The following is a 14952-nucleotide window of genomic DNA, read 5'->3' on the forward strand; positions in this document are numbered from 1 at the left end:
TTTGGTTTCTTCTTGCAAATCCTCAGACGTGACTGGCCTCAGCAAAAACCCTGATTCTTATATGTCAACTTTGCCCTCCTTGTACATTGTAGAGGTAAAGATGAAGACCCTGAAAAGTGCACAGTTTGTTAGAGTACAAACTGGTAAGGTGATTCATACCTTCTGGGGTTTAAAGTCATATTTCACACAGTGCTGGAAGCCTTTGGCTTTGGACTTTAGAGAGGTCACTATCAGACATCCGCCCACAAAGTGTGCAGAATAGCCCAAACCTTTGCTGGTGCGGAAGCTAGGGATGAGGGGGAAAAAATACAGAGCACAATTAATAAAAGTTGCATTTCAGGTGAGGAGTTCTCAAGTTTATACAGCTCTATTCCTGAATGAGTAGCTACAGTTTGAACCCTTTAATGTATAAATTATTATTAATTTTTTTAAATGATGATATATATATATATATATATATATATATATATATATATATATATATATATATATATATATATATATATATATATATATATATTTATATATATATATATACACAAAAAGTAAAGATACTGTAATATTTTGTACATCTGTCTTAAGGTTCAGAATAACAATATGAGTAAGTGGCATGGCAAGTACATGATTACAATTGTAACTTTTGGTGAACTAAAAATTTGAATAAATTATTATTTTGAATGTTCTGTGAAAACATCACAACAGAGTTAAATATTTAATTATATTAGAAAATATGGATGGATGGAAGCAGGGATGGAAAAATGGAAGGAGGGGTGGAAGGATGGATGGATGGATAAATATTGGATGGATGAACATAATTTTGAAAAGAGGCCTGTAATGTAGAGAGTTAATCTCAGCCCAGTGAAAAGTGTAAATCCTACAGTTCCTTCTACAGGGTCAATTATCGTTCGGTGAATCAAAATAGCTCCATTTGCATAAATTACATTTTTGACAGAAATTAATTAGAAGCTGAAAATAGGACAAGAAGGCTGTGAAATGCTGCCCTTGAGAATTGTAAACGCTGGACAGAAAGGAGGAGGAAAATATACAGAATTTTCATATTCTTCATCTAACACCTTTTTAACTTCACCTTCCAGACAAACAAAGAAGTCAGCTAATATTAGCTATGCACAGCAGGTGTCTGCTTCTTTCGAAAGCATCTTGAAAAGAAGTGTTGTATTTTACATTACAGGTTTGTGTGTGACCCACCAGTACAGATAAGGCTTGTCCTTGTCAACGTTTATGTTATTGATGGGGTCCAGGCGAAGCCAGGTGTGGAAGGTAAAGCCGTTCTGATATGGCCATTTTGCAATAGGTGGAAGTGCAATAGCCTGATGATACAAAAAACAAAAACACATTTTTTCCAGTTAGGTTTCTGTATTTTGTTCTCTTGTTTTAAATAACCAGAGTAGCATATGAGAAGAACAAAAAAATGCACTCAAAGGGATGCACTCAAAACGGTTGTGTATGTTTGTACACAGAAGACTTCCTCTCATATTTGTAGATTATGGATGAAAAAAGAAAGAAAGCGCAATGTTATTTTTTTCGTGAAGCCAGCATCCTATCTGTGCTGGAATAAGATCTAAACGTCCAATCAAAGAATTTCCTAAAAGGATGGCATCCATTTGGCACTGTTTCAAGTTGACACTGACAAAAAAGGAAGGGTTCCATACACATGCAATCTAAAAACTCAAGATCCCCATACTGTCGGGTTGATGGTTTGATTTTACATTTTTTAAATATCCAAACACACACACAAGTAGTTGGAACATTTCAAACTCATCTGCATCACATCAGATATATCTGACTGCTGTCCTCCCTTGATGCACAGAAAAAATTACGTAAATTGTAAAGCTGAGCTCAAAGAAAAAAACAGTGTTTGTGGTAAAACACACAGGATCTTATGAAATCTAAAAAAAAGTCTATCCTGAAATACTAATTAGCTGTTCATAACCAGAAACTTGCTTGTATTTTAATCTAAAAAAAAGATAAATCAATATACATGTTTCCCATCAAAATAATGAATTGCTCATTGTGATATAAAACTGTTTTTCTAAAGAGTAAAACTGTAGTTCATGGGACATGGTTCTTGTTTCGTGTGTGTGTGTGCGTGTGTGTGTGTGAGTGTGAGAGAGAGAGAGAGAGAGAGAGAGAGAGAGAGAGAGAGAGAGAGAGAGAGAGAGATTTTTAGTGTGTGAGAAATTATTTTTTTCAGTCAAAATGAGTCTAAACATTCTGTAAAAAGATCTTGATGCAGTTATCATATTATACAGTTTCAAGCAAACAGAAGATTGATTTTTTTTTATAGTATGTCAGTTTTTGGTACTGGGATGCATTAAATTGATCAGTGAAAGTGAAACGGTAGCTCAAAAAGTTGCAAAGCATAATTTCCCTGATTTAAACACATTTAGTTAGCTTATTATAGAGAGAAAGTTAAAATGTCTGGGTAGTAGGTAAAAAAAAGAGAAATTCTGGAACGTACTTTTCAAATCACTTATTCATGAACCACTAAAAGTTTTCACAGCGTATAGAGGCAGATATTATGACTGAAGTCAAGTTTAAGGACAGAGCAGTTAGACAGATGTTTGGGTCATGGTCTCACCGCAGCACTCTTCCCTGGGAAGCTGAAAAAGGAATCTGGGCCATTTCTTTGAGCCATGCACTTCAACACGGACAGCAGCTTGACGGCATGAGGAGGCTAATAGATAAAAGAAAAAACACAAACACCCACACAAATAACTACTTGTAGTTTCACTACAGTGTTTCTCCTACAAACATAAAATATTCTGCACAATGCAAGTATAAAAAGAAAATACTGGTACAAACTATTTTGGCTATTCTGAATCCTGCTTGTGTTGTGTCCAATTTGAGAAACATCTGGATTTAAACATGGATTTTATTTTGGAATTTACTGAGGTAACCTAAAAACATCCCAAACCGAGACACACTGGGTCCATCAGCAATACATACATCAGACAACAGAGTCATAATAATGTCTTCTGCCCATAGGTTGCAAGATACAGACACACATGCTCTCCTACTGCTCTGACATGTTTATTTCTTGCTCTGATCAATGACACTGACACAGTTCCCCAGTACAGAAACAGCCTAATGCATCAAACACTACTGCCTTTTCAATGTCTCAACACCTCCCTCGTGCACTGAAGACTGCACAGAGAACAAAAGACATGCATTTTGTCTAGTCCTTTCAATTTTCTATTTCATTCAATTTTCTATTTCAAAGAACATCATAACAAAATATAAATAATAAATTAGCTTTATTTAAAACAACGGACAGACCTAGTACATGACTGCATGTGAGGTGGAGAGGCGAGCTGTTTCTCAAAGAGTAGATAAAGAGGAGAAAACCATTACCCATTGGCCTTGTTCTGCTTTCAGTTTACTGAAGAACAGCTTCAGTTCCTTCACTGTGATACTGTAGCTGGCCAGCACTCCTAGCATGTCCACCATCAGATCTGAAAAACACCACACAGAAACATACATACACAACTGAAAAGTATATATTTGGTTTCACAGATAATACTTGTGAGTAGGGGTTTAAAGATTGCATAGTCGAATCAGAATTGTCGAATCAGATAGAATTCAGATAGTCGACTGATAATCGAATCATATGTTTAGGGGCGGGGGGCAAAATGCATTACATTCAACATTCATCAATACTGATGTTAACAGAAAGAAAATGTGTAATGGATGCCTCACAAATACAAACGGGGTAAACATTGTTTTGTGATTTGATTAAAAGATTAATGTTAGTCAGCTGCATTATCATGTTGTTTATTAGCTGCTTACCAGAGCTGAGGAAACTGAAGATTTGCATTAAATAAAACCAAATTATGTACACATAACATGAAATAAATGCAAGAATTATTTGATGAAGCCCATGTGCATGTTTACTCTAAATATATAAAGATTTCACGGAGGAAGTTAACAAATATCATACTAATTTTCAGTGTTGGGGCTAGTTACTCAAAAAAGTAATATATTACATATTACATATTACTCTCAAAAATAGTAATGCCTTACTTTACTTTATTACTCCCTGGAGAAAGTAACTAGTTATATTACTAGTTACATTTTTTTTCTTAATTACTCTATAATTGCCTGAGATGCATCAGATGGAGGGAGAACATACAAAGGAGGAGTGTTCTTTAGGCTCTTTATTACGCCAACAACAGACTGGCACTGTCTAGCACAAATAACTACAAACAACTGTACTTGTGCAATCAAGTACAAAGAAGTATTAACTTCCTCAATGTTTAACAAACACTGTCTGGTGCAAACAATCAATAAATTTGATTGTCAATTTATAACAAGTCCAAACATATATTAACTTCCTCAATGTTTAACAAACACTGCAGCTTTCTCCCCGGGCAGAGTGTGCACTTCACCGTCAAGTTATTTTCCTTCCGTTGAACATATTCAAAATAATTACTGAATCTCCACCCGTCTAAACTAGCTTTCTGTTGCTGGGAACCTTCCTCTGAAAAAGAGCTTGCCGTTGTTGACCCTTCCATTTTTCCCCATCTGTCTTTGAGGGTGCCGCTCTGCTGCTGGCTGCCGGGTGTTGACCAATCGGTGATGGTAAATGATACCTCGTGCCAAACCCAGACCAATCACTGTTCCATTCACGCCCTCCTCCCCTTCCCTTTTGTTCTCTGTGTTGTGTGCCTTGTGTGTGATGAAGGTGCTACTGGCAAATGTAACGCAAGTAACTAGCTCGGGAAAACTGTAATAATATTACCATTTTCAGACGAGTAATGCCTTACACTACCAGTTACTGAAAAAAGTAATATTATTACATTACATTTACATTACTTTGTAACGCGTTACACCCAACACTGCTAATTTTTATGGCTTTGAAGCATAGCCTACTGCCACATAAAACTCCATGCAATCGCATAAATATGAGCTGCTGTGAAAACTGCTCAAACACAGCCCCAGTTCCAAAATTTAATACTGTGTGTGATTCAAAAAGTCTGCTCTAGCTTCAATGCACATACATTTTCACGTATATTTTTGTCCTGTGACCTGTCCATTACCCTTTCGAGTGTGAATCCTGCATAAATATGCGGCTGTCATTCCCAAAATTTTGTAGCATTGTACGTGGCCAAATAATAAATGTTTTATAAAAATTCTGAATGGATTATATATAGCCAAGAAAGCACACAATAAGCACTCCTTAGTCTTAGTTCATCACATTTTCATTAAGATTTGTTATCATTGGGGGAACTCATGAGCTTGCACTGGAATCAGTGCTGGACAAAAATAAACCTTATGATTTTCTCCAGAGCGCAAACACAAATGTTGCATTGGACAGTTTGCCAGATCAGTTTTGGTGAAACTGATGATAGTGAATAGATAATATCTTGAGTTTCGTGTGTTTTCAGCCATTCGGCCCCCATGTTCACAGCATCCAAAAATCCAATTAGAACCGGCTGAAATGTTGACTTTTACTCTGCCATAACAATTTGAGTCTTGTTTAAGATTTAATTCCCTGCCGCCAAGATGCTCCTGTCAGTCAAGGATTATGGAAAGTGAAACTTAAATCATGAATGGATTTATTCATGCTCGTTTAAAATATTTATTAAAAGCTTCTATCTTTTCAAATTCGTATGTACAGTATTATCATAACAGGCTGAATAGTTGGGAGATAATTGGTAGTTGAATCAGGCTCCTCCTATCGAAGCATTGAATCTCCAACTATTTGGGGTCACCCCTACTTGTGTGTAACAATTTTTGTATAGGAATGTTGTTTGTGCTAATGTTTTGCAGCATGAGAGAAGTTTTACCTGTGCTAAAGCATTGAGGACATGTAAAATCATTCTTCTGTACAAAGGCTGAGAGCACCTGTGATCAAACTAGAGTTAAGCTCCGTCATGGTCCAAAGATGAATAATGAATCACTAAAACTGTACGCACAATGTCAAGTTGTATAATATACACTAATTACTAATGCTTTGTCGCTATAAGCAAATCTATTTACTGCATAAAGGAATCTATAAAATATATAAATATCTATAAAATCTATATTTGGAATACCTTGATATGCAAATCTGAGCTTTGTGGCTGATTACCTGTGTGTGAGTTTTTATTTTTTGTGTCAGTGCTGCAACACTAAAGCACTACTGAGACAGAGCAATGACAGACTCATCAGCCAAGAGCTAATCTGAAGCATCATTTTGCATTGATTCTAAAGAATTTTTACAATACTATTCAGAGCAGAGTTAATTCAGTGAATTTTAACAATACATATATGCTGATGCTCCTGCCAGTATAAAATTATGCAAAATTGCCCTGTGAGAATGACAGCATCAATATAAAAGAAGTATAAAAATATATAAAGACATGTTTAGTGGCGTCCCTAATTTAAACATCAGTAACAGTATTTTTTTTTTATTAATACTTTTATTCAGCAGTGAAGGCATTTACAATGTTACAAAAGATTTCCATTTCAAATACATACTTATCTTTTGAACTCATGTGACACTGAAAACTGGCATAATGGCTGCCAAAAATTCAGCTTTGCAAGCACAGGAATAAATGAAATTTTAAAATATATATTGCAATAATACAATATTAATGTTATTTTATTTTATTAATTATATTGCTGTATGATTTCCCAAAAAAGTGTTACTTATTTAACATACCTGCGATCATGGTATCGGCCCGGTCTATGCGTGGAAGCACCAGCTGGATGAGACCGATTTCTGTGCAGGCCTGCAGGTTTCGCAAGCTCTTCTTCAGCACGGCGGTGAACATACTCCACACTTCAGCTTGGCAAGTGGAATCACATTTATCCAGCAGCTCTACCATGCAGAAGATGCTCTCCGTCTCCTGGATGATAAAGTTCATTTCCAGATCGAACTGTCCACCGACCAGCTGCGCAGACACAATTAAAGTTAGTCACAAGTGGGGTCAAAGACAGAAAAAAAAACATTATAATAAGAGTCAAATTTTATTTGCAAAAAAAATTGCAAAAAAAATTGCAAAAAAAAAAAACCCAAAAAGTTAAATGACTGTGAGTAATAGCAAGAATATTAAGAGCTGCTTTCTATGTTGGCAACCTGTCAGTTTATGTTGGCTTCATTCCCGAAATTAAATCCGGATAACCAAATCCCAGGGCTGCAGTTCATGCCAATCCCATTGTAAAACATCTGTCAGCATCTGGATATAAAAAGCCTCTCCACAACTGGATTACTGTGACAGGATTTCCACCTTACCCCAACACTGGCTGACTTGGTCATGAGATGGTATGACCCCTACGCTAGAAAGCACTACTCTAATCGCCCATTGTAATGGCGATGGCAGATGCTCCACAGACATGAACTGTAAACCTAGATTAACCTTGAAATGATGATATCATATGTGAGTGTTACACACTGCACACAGATAAAAGCCAACGACCCTGCAAAACCTTTTCATTTACAAATGCATATTTTGGTATTCTGAATGCATAAGTTTATAATTTGTCGGGAAATATAATGGGAAATAAATAATTAAAAAATACATACATAACAATAAATATTTTATTATTAATATTGTTGTTGTTGTTATTATTATTACTTTTATTATTATAACAAATAAGATTAAAGCATACCCCATTTTTTACATTATTGGGCCATGTCGGATGTGAATAAGTATATGAAAACCAGCATGAATAAGAAACCAGGGATCATGTTTTTTGTCCTCTGTTTTGTTGCTAAATGTGAGAAATTCATTTAACACAACATAACAAGGATCTCTGTATGAGGGGGTATGGGTCCTGCAAACATCACAAAAAACTTCCTTACCTCTAAATAAACTGTGCACCTCATAAAATGCCATAATTTGTCAGCACTTAACAGTTGTTGAGACATTTTTACTTCTGAACAGTTCTTTATTGCACGTGATAAGAAAAACAATGCAGATGTTAGGATTAATATTACTGAGGTGGTTGTGGTCACCTCACAGTTATGAGGGTCTGAAAATATTGCTGTCATTTGCCAGTAGACAGGCCATGACCACAATTTGATCAAGGACTGGAGTATAGTGTATAAATCCATAGGCTATTAGATAGAAACTGTCGCATTAAAATGACTGAAGGTGAATTAAAGGAATGGGAGGAGAGGGGGGTTTCACTGTCTCAGTCTACAGCAACAAAGGCTAACAAGACAGGAGATAAAAGCCATGATCATTCACACACACACACACACACACACAGTCGCCTCCCCATTAGGCTTCTTCCCTGAATGATAGATTACTTATGCGAAATATGAAAATGAATGAAATAAATGGATGCATATGATTGGTGGCCCTGCATTTCACCTCACGTCAGGCCTCTAAAATCACCCTCCCTTCACCACCATGGGCTAATATATCACCACCCCCATTTAAATTTGCATTCTGGGAAGAGGAGCTGATTGTTTTGTGTGGCACGGAGAACAGCACTCAGATCTGTGGCCACCATGCAGGTGATTAATGGAACTGACATCCTCACAGACTGAACGGCAGTGAATGTGACTTTGTGTGAGCTGAAAGCATCCTCACCCCAGAGGATGCACTGAAAGCGGAAGATGCTGATGTCGACCTTGCGTAAAGCACCTGATTTGCAGAAGATCAGCAGGCAGAGATACACATCAAGGAATTTAGTCAATGTTCATGAGTATTTAAAAAAATAACCACAATTGTCAGAGGTGTTACGATGGATAATAGAAACCTACTTACATTTTTAACTGTGTAGTAATAGCATAACATTCCTCTCAAAACAGATGGTAAACTGAAAAAATTATCTGTACAATCAGGGCTCCAGATTGCGACCAACTGGTTGCATAAATTAAAACAAAATTAAAACAAAACTTTGTGTGCGGTCACACTGGTACATATGAGAAACATCAAATGGCAAACGAAACTGAATGCATAACGAAACTGAGCTACTCTTTTAAACAGTGCAGCGTGTATAGTCGATATAAAAAACTGGATGACAAGTAATTTCTTACTGCTAAATTCTAAAAAACAGAGGTGTTAATTATAGGACCTAAAAACTCTGCTTGTAATAACCTAGGACACTGTCTAAGACAGTAGTTGCTCTGTCAATTCTTCGTCATCAGTTAGGAACCTAGGTGTGCTATTTGATCGCAATCTTTCCTTAGAAAGCCACGTTTCTAGCATTTGTAAAACTGCATTTTTCCATCTAAAAAATATATCTAAATTACGGCCTATGCTCTCAATGTCAAATGCAGAAATGTTAATCCATGCATTTATGACCTCAAGGTTAGATTATTGTAATGCTTTATTGGGTGGTTGTTCTGCACGCTTAGTAAACAAACTACAGCTAGTCCAAAATGCAGCAGCAAGAGTTCTTACTAGAACCAGGCTTACACATAACATACTAATAGGCTTACACATAACATACTAATATGCTTTTAATATCCAAATCCGTTAAAGGATTTTTAGGCTGCATTAATTAGGTAAACCGGAACCGGAAACACTTCTCATAACACCCGATGTACTTGCTACATCATTAGAAGAATGGCATCTACGCTAATATTTGTCTGTTTCTTTCTTATTCCGAGGTCACTGTAGCCACCAGATCCAGTCTGTATCCAGATCAGAGGGTCACTGCAGTCACCCGGATCCAATACGTATCCAGACCAGATGGTAGATCAGCACCTAGAAAGGACCTCTACTACCCTGAAAGACAGCGGAGAACAGGACAACTAGAGCCCCAGATACAGATCCCTTGTAAAGACCTTGTCTCAGAGGACCACCAGGACAAGACCACAGGAAACAGATGATTCTTCTGCACAATCTGACTTTGCTGCAGCCTGGAATTGAACTACTGGTTTCGTCTGGTCAGAGGAGAACTGGCCCCCCAACTGAGCCTGGTTTCTCCCAAGGTTTTTTTCTCCATTCTGTCACCGATGGAGTTTCGGTTCCTTGCCACTGTCGCCTCTGGCTTGCTTAGTTGGGGTCACTTCATCTACAGCGATATCGTTGACTTGATCGCAAATAAATGCACAGACACTATTTAACTGAACAGAGATGACATCACTGAATTCAGTGATGAACTGCCTTTAACTATCATTTTGCATTATTGACACACTGTTTTCCTAATGAATGTTGTTCAGTTGCTTTGACGCAATGTATTTTGTTTAAAGCGTTATATAAATAAAGGTGACTTGACTTGACTATAGAGCCTGGTTTATACTCGCCGCGTCAGCATGAGCGCAAAGGTGCGCGCAGCAAAAATGATGCAAATATCGAGGAAATTATGGCTTTTCAGCTGAGTAAAAGATCACTTCTTAAACCAGAGAGGGTGAACATGTTGATATTCATGTTGGGAAAAAACAGGCAAGCACCATCACCGACAGCAAGTTTAGTTTTACTTTTCTTTTTGTTTTCATTTTATAAAGTTTGTAATCTTTGCTATTTACCTCACATTAGTCTATGGATGATCTCTTTTATTTTATTTAATTCCTCATTGTTTGCTAAATGTATTGTAATTTATTAGTCAGTATTTGATTAATCCCATGTTGTAGCGCAAACAAAAATAAAAAATATTGTGACCAAAACATGTGCTCGTGTGACCAACTGAGAAAGTTAGTCGCAAAAGAGTGACCAGTGGGAAGAATGAGTCTGAAGCCCTGTTTACAATTTTACAGAAAAAAACACTTACCTGTAAAATTTAAGAAAAATGTTTGTTTGTTTTTTTCTGTGCAATTCGAAGTGTGCTACACACAGGTGAGTGGGCCTGTACAAACAATGGAATGATACTCCGGACTTTATTCAAAAGGAATTGCAAATTGTATTTGCAATTGCGTTTTCAATTTGTGGACGCATAAAATGTGACAATCCAAGCGAAAATGCAAATCGCGCATTACCGTTTGCATTTTCGTTTAAGCAAACGCACAGTGTCTGCCAAATTTAAAATGGAAATGCAAAGTCCATTTGCAATTGTGTTTCCCATATCTTATGAGCTATGAGCCTGTCATATTTAAATAGCAATATTAATTACCACATTTACTTCTCACTCTCTCTGCACTGTGCAGGTAAACTGCCAAAACTCAAATGCAATCACAATTCCTTTTGCATTTGAATTTCCAACGTCTACACAGAAACCTGTCAATCAAGTGACAGGGGTGGGGCCATTTTATTGGGCGCGTTTGCATTGGGAAGTGACGTCACTCACAGTCAACGGTAATAAAAGAGGCAATTGATATAATATTTAGTTTCATTTGTAATGACTGTATATATACACATTTCCCTGAACTAAGTACATTTCTGCTGCTATTATTATGTTTAAATGACAAAATGAAAGGAGGCAGTGGTATTTCATATCCTTTTTTGTTTTATTGTAAATATACAGTGAGGAAAATTGCAGTAGTCAAAGTAGTCAATAAGTAGTCAAGGCGAGCTGACATGTTATCAAGTACGCTGCTGTTTGCAGAATTACCGGACCTGAGTCCTCGCAGACATCACACTCCCGAGTCGAATGCACAAAGTCTGAACTACTGAGGATGCAAGTCCGAAATCAGCGTACTTTGTATTGAGAAATGCGCGCAGACCTACATCACCAGTCTATTTGCCTATTCTTCCCGGTGTTACAGTTTAACTGGTTACCGTGTTATCTGGTGACCAACTTCCTGGTTCAGGTCGCCGCTGCAGATGTGCTGGAACGACGGCAGCAGATTTGGCGATTCTGAAAGCACAAACTGACGCGATATTAAGTGTTTAATAAACGCAGACTTGCTCATTGCATGATTCAGATATTCTTGTAAAGATTACAAGTTATTAGTATGATCGCCCGTTTCGCGGCTGAAGTAAGTAGGATAAACAAAAAAATTAAGTACGTCTGTGTTGGCGCGGGTTTCGAACACGCGCTAAAAGACAGTGCGCCGCGAGACAACAGTCACTAACCACCGAGCTACCGATCTACACCGAATCAGCTCCAGATCTACACTGAATCAGCTCCAGATCTCTAAATTCAAGACAGGACTCTCGGCTCCACATCATGCAGCTGCTGAATCTAGGAAATGTGACCGTGGTAACCTGTTGACCTTTGTTTACCTATTATGAAAATAAACCATAGCAGAACACTGACTACATTTTATGTTTCATGATGTTAAAGAACATTTCATAACGTCTCAGACAACTGTACATTTGTGGCTACTGTGGTTTAATTATAAACACTATCGTTAACTCATATTTACCATAGTAAAAACATGGTACATTTTAGTATGATCGAAGATACAAAAATTGTACTAGAACAGACTTGTATATGTGCATTCCCAGAAGAGATGAGAAATGGATTTGTGTTCAGCACCACAAAAAGAACATAAAGTGTCAATATCAGGAAACATCTTTTTTAAGTAAAGATTCACAGGATAGAAAAGATGAAGTAATTTGTAAGACACATCCTCAACCTTATTGGTTATTAAGTATTTAGATGACAAAGTCCACACTAATTAATTAATAATTATTTATTACCATCGACTGTGAGTGATGTCACTTCCCAATGCAAACGCGCCCAATAAAATGGCCCAACCCCTGTCACTTGATTGACAGGTTTCCGTGTAGACGTTGGAAATTCAAATGCAAAAGGAACTGCGATTGCATTTGAGTTTTGGCAGTTTACCTGCACAGTGCAGAGAGAGTGAGAAGTAAATGTGGTAATTATTATTGCTATTTAAATATGACAGGCTCATAGCTCATAAGATATGGGAAACACAATTGCAAACGGACTTTGCATTTCCATTTTAAATTTGGCAGACACTGTGCGTTCCCTTAAACGAAAATCAAAACGGTAAAGAGCGATTTGCACATTTTATGCGTCCACAAATTGAAAACGCAATTGCAAATACAATTTGCAATTCCTTTTGAATAATGTCCGAAATATGATTCCATAACAAACTATCAGTAGTAACACACTCTCCTCTATGCGCACTAGACACTTTTCACACACACTGCTGTTTGTACATAATCCCAAAATAGACTCCGTAATATGTGTATGTTTACATCTCATGCACTCATACTCATACATGTTTTTTTTTTTTTTATTTTATGTAAAGGCAAATATTTACATATAATATATTTATAGTCAAACTCTGTCAGGAGGTTAGTTGTGTAAAGGTTTATACTGTTTCACTTCTGTATTTATGTAGCACTGTGATCCTGTGAGGCACTTTTCGACATTTCGTTCCACTGTATGTCCACACATGTAGCAGAATTACAATAAAGCTCAGCTTGACTTTGACTTGACTTGTAAAATACTTTGTTATATGCAAAATTTAGTTTCTTCTTATTTTTGTTATCAGTAATGTGTATTAGGATGTTTTTTGTAACATTTTCTGTTATTTAGTTTAATGCATTATTTTAGTGTCATGTGTTACACTGATTGTTTTGTCTTTGTGTGCATGTCCCTGCACACAGTTATACACAAGCATTTGCCTTGTTTCATGGCCAAGCCACTTACAATTAACTTTTTTCCATGTCACTGTTATTATTATGGTGGTTATCAATACAGATTTTGGTAGTTTGCAAGACTAGTATACATACATATTATTATCTCTAGCAACCACGACTACTGATATTAAACCATAAAGTTTGGCGATATGATCATAAGTCTGGATAAATGTTGAGGTTTATACATATCTAAAACCTCATCTCTTGCTGTGGTTTCATGTTTAACTTGCTATAAGCTTATCAAGTAACATTGAGCTTTGAAGTAGGGTATAATTTAGAAATTTCAAAATAGAGAACTTCAATATTTTATTAGTCAGTGTGGTTGTAGATAACATTTCATCAAAACATAAGTCGCGTATATGTCGCATTTTATTATTTAATTCAGAAATAGGCCTAATGCCAACTCGAAAATGTTTACAAACATTATAATAAACACTGTAAACATAGCCAGGCTATTTTAGTTCCCCTCACTCCACAACAAATCCTTTCAATTAACAGTATTTACAAAAGAAGAAGAATTAAAAATATAAGAAGCTATAGCTATATAAACCACAATCCAAAACAAATTCATTTAGGTTCAAACGAAACTGAAAGCAATGTTGGGTCTCTCATTTGACACAAAATCAAATGTTTCCGTATCACTCGCATTCCAATATCCACATAAAACAAAATGTTTTGCATAACATCACGGTGGTACGGGGATAACATTTAACGAAACAGATTTTACTACATGTTTAAACTGAGCAGTGTGGTTTTTTTTTTTTCATCTGTTTGACTGACTATTCTATTATGATAGGCTGCCTTGTCAAGGTGCAGCGCCAACGCAATCACTTGAATTTCTTCCCTATAAGTAGAAGCAACTAGACCTACTCCTTTTAGTCATAAAGATGATCGGAATTTTAAAAGGTTTGCTTTTATTTGTGTACATTCACAATAAAAACAAATATTTGTGCTTTTGTAATGTAAGTCTAAAGAAAAATAATATGCTGCTTTCTGCCATCTGGTTTCCTTTGTCGCAGCACAAAAATAAACAGATATTTTCCTTTCATTTTCTTAATTTATTAAGTAAACAATATATTTCTCGTATAGGCCTATTCATTATATATATATATAGCCTAGCTTTATTTTGTTTTTCTTCGCTTGAGGAAGTGCTGCAGGTGCGTGATGTGATATGATGAACATGTGAATATTCATGTTCTGTTGTTTGCTGCTTTTTGCACATGTTAAACTTATTCCTGGGAAACAAATGTTAATATATTTAATGGGTCACAGACACTTATCCTTTCTAATTTAATTATATTCTAATTTAAAATAATCTTGTCAGTTAATGGTTAATAATTGGTTAACAAGCGCCAGTTAGGAAAAATGAATACTAACTACCAGTAATAATACCTGCAAGTGCAAAATGTATTTATTTATTTATATATTTTGAAGTTCAGAAAACAGCTTTCTCTCATTGTTACGGTGTTTTTCTTTTTAAAATATAGCCAAATCA

The 14952-nt window shown here is 36.2% G+C and overlaps 1 protein-coding gene across 3 annotated transcripts in view; it reads right to left on the reverse strand.

Moving 5' to 3' along the window:
• The window catches only part of lrba (LPS-responsive vesicle trafficking, beach and anchor containing), a 307888-nt gene that overhangs the window by 218664 nt on the left and 74272 nt on the right, over positions 1–14952 (reverse strand). For all 3 annotated transcript variants that reach the window (XM_059554011.1, XM_059554012.1, XM_059554010.1), the window contains exons 2-6: positions 6665–6896; positions 3373–3473; positions 2600–2695; positions 1207–1328; positions 160–286 (exon numbers count right to left, since the gene is read on the reverse strand). In XM_059554011.1, the coding sequence (XP_059409994.1) occupies positions 160–286; positions 1207–1328; positions 2600–2695; positions 3373–3473; positions 6665–6896 (678 nt within the window). The remainder of the gene's footprint in view (positions 1–159; positions 287–1206; positions 1329–2599; positions 2696–3372; positions 3474–6664; positions 6897–14952) is intronic.

This window comes from Carassius carassius, chromosome 7, assembly GCF_963082965.1.
Source record: "Carassius carassius chromosome 7, fCarCar2.1, whole genome shotgun sequence".
NCBI lineage: Eukaryota > Metazoa > Chordata > Actinopteri > Cypriniformes > Cyprinidae > Carassius > Carassius carassius.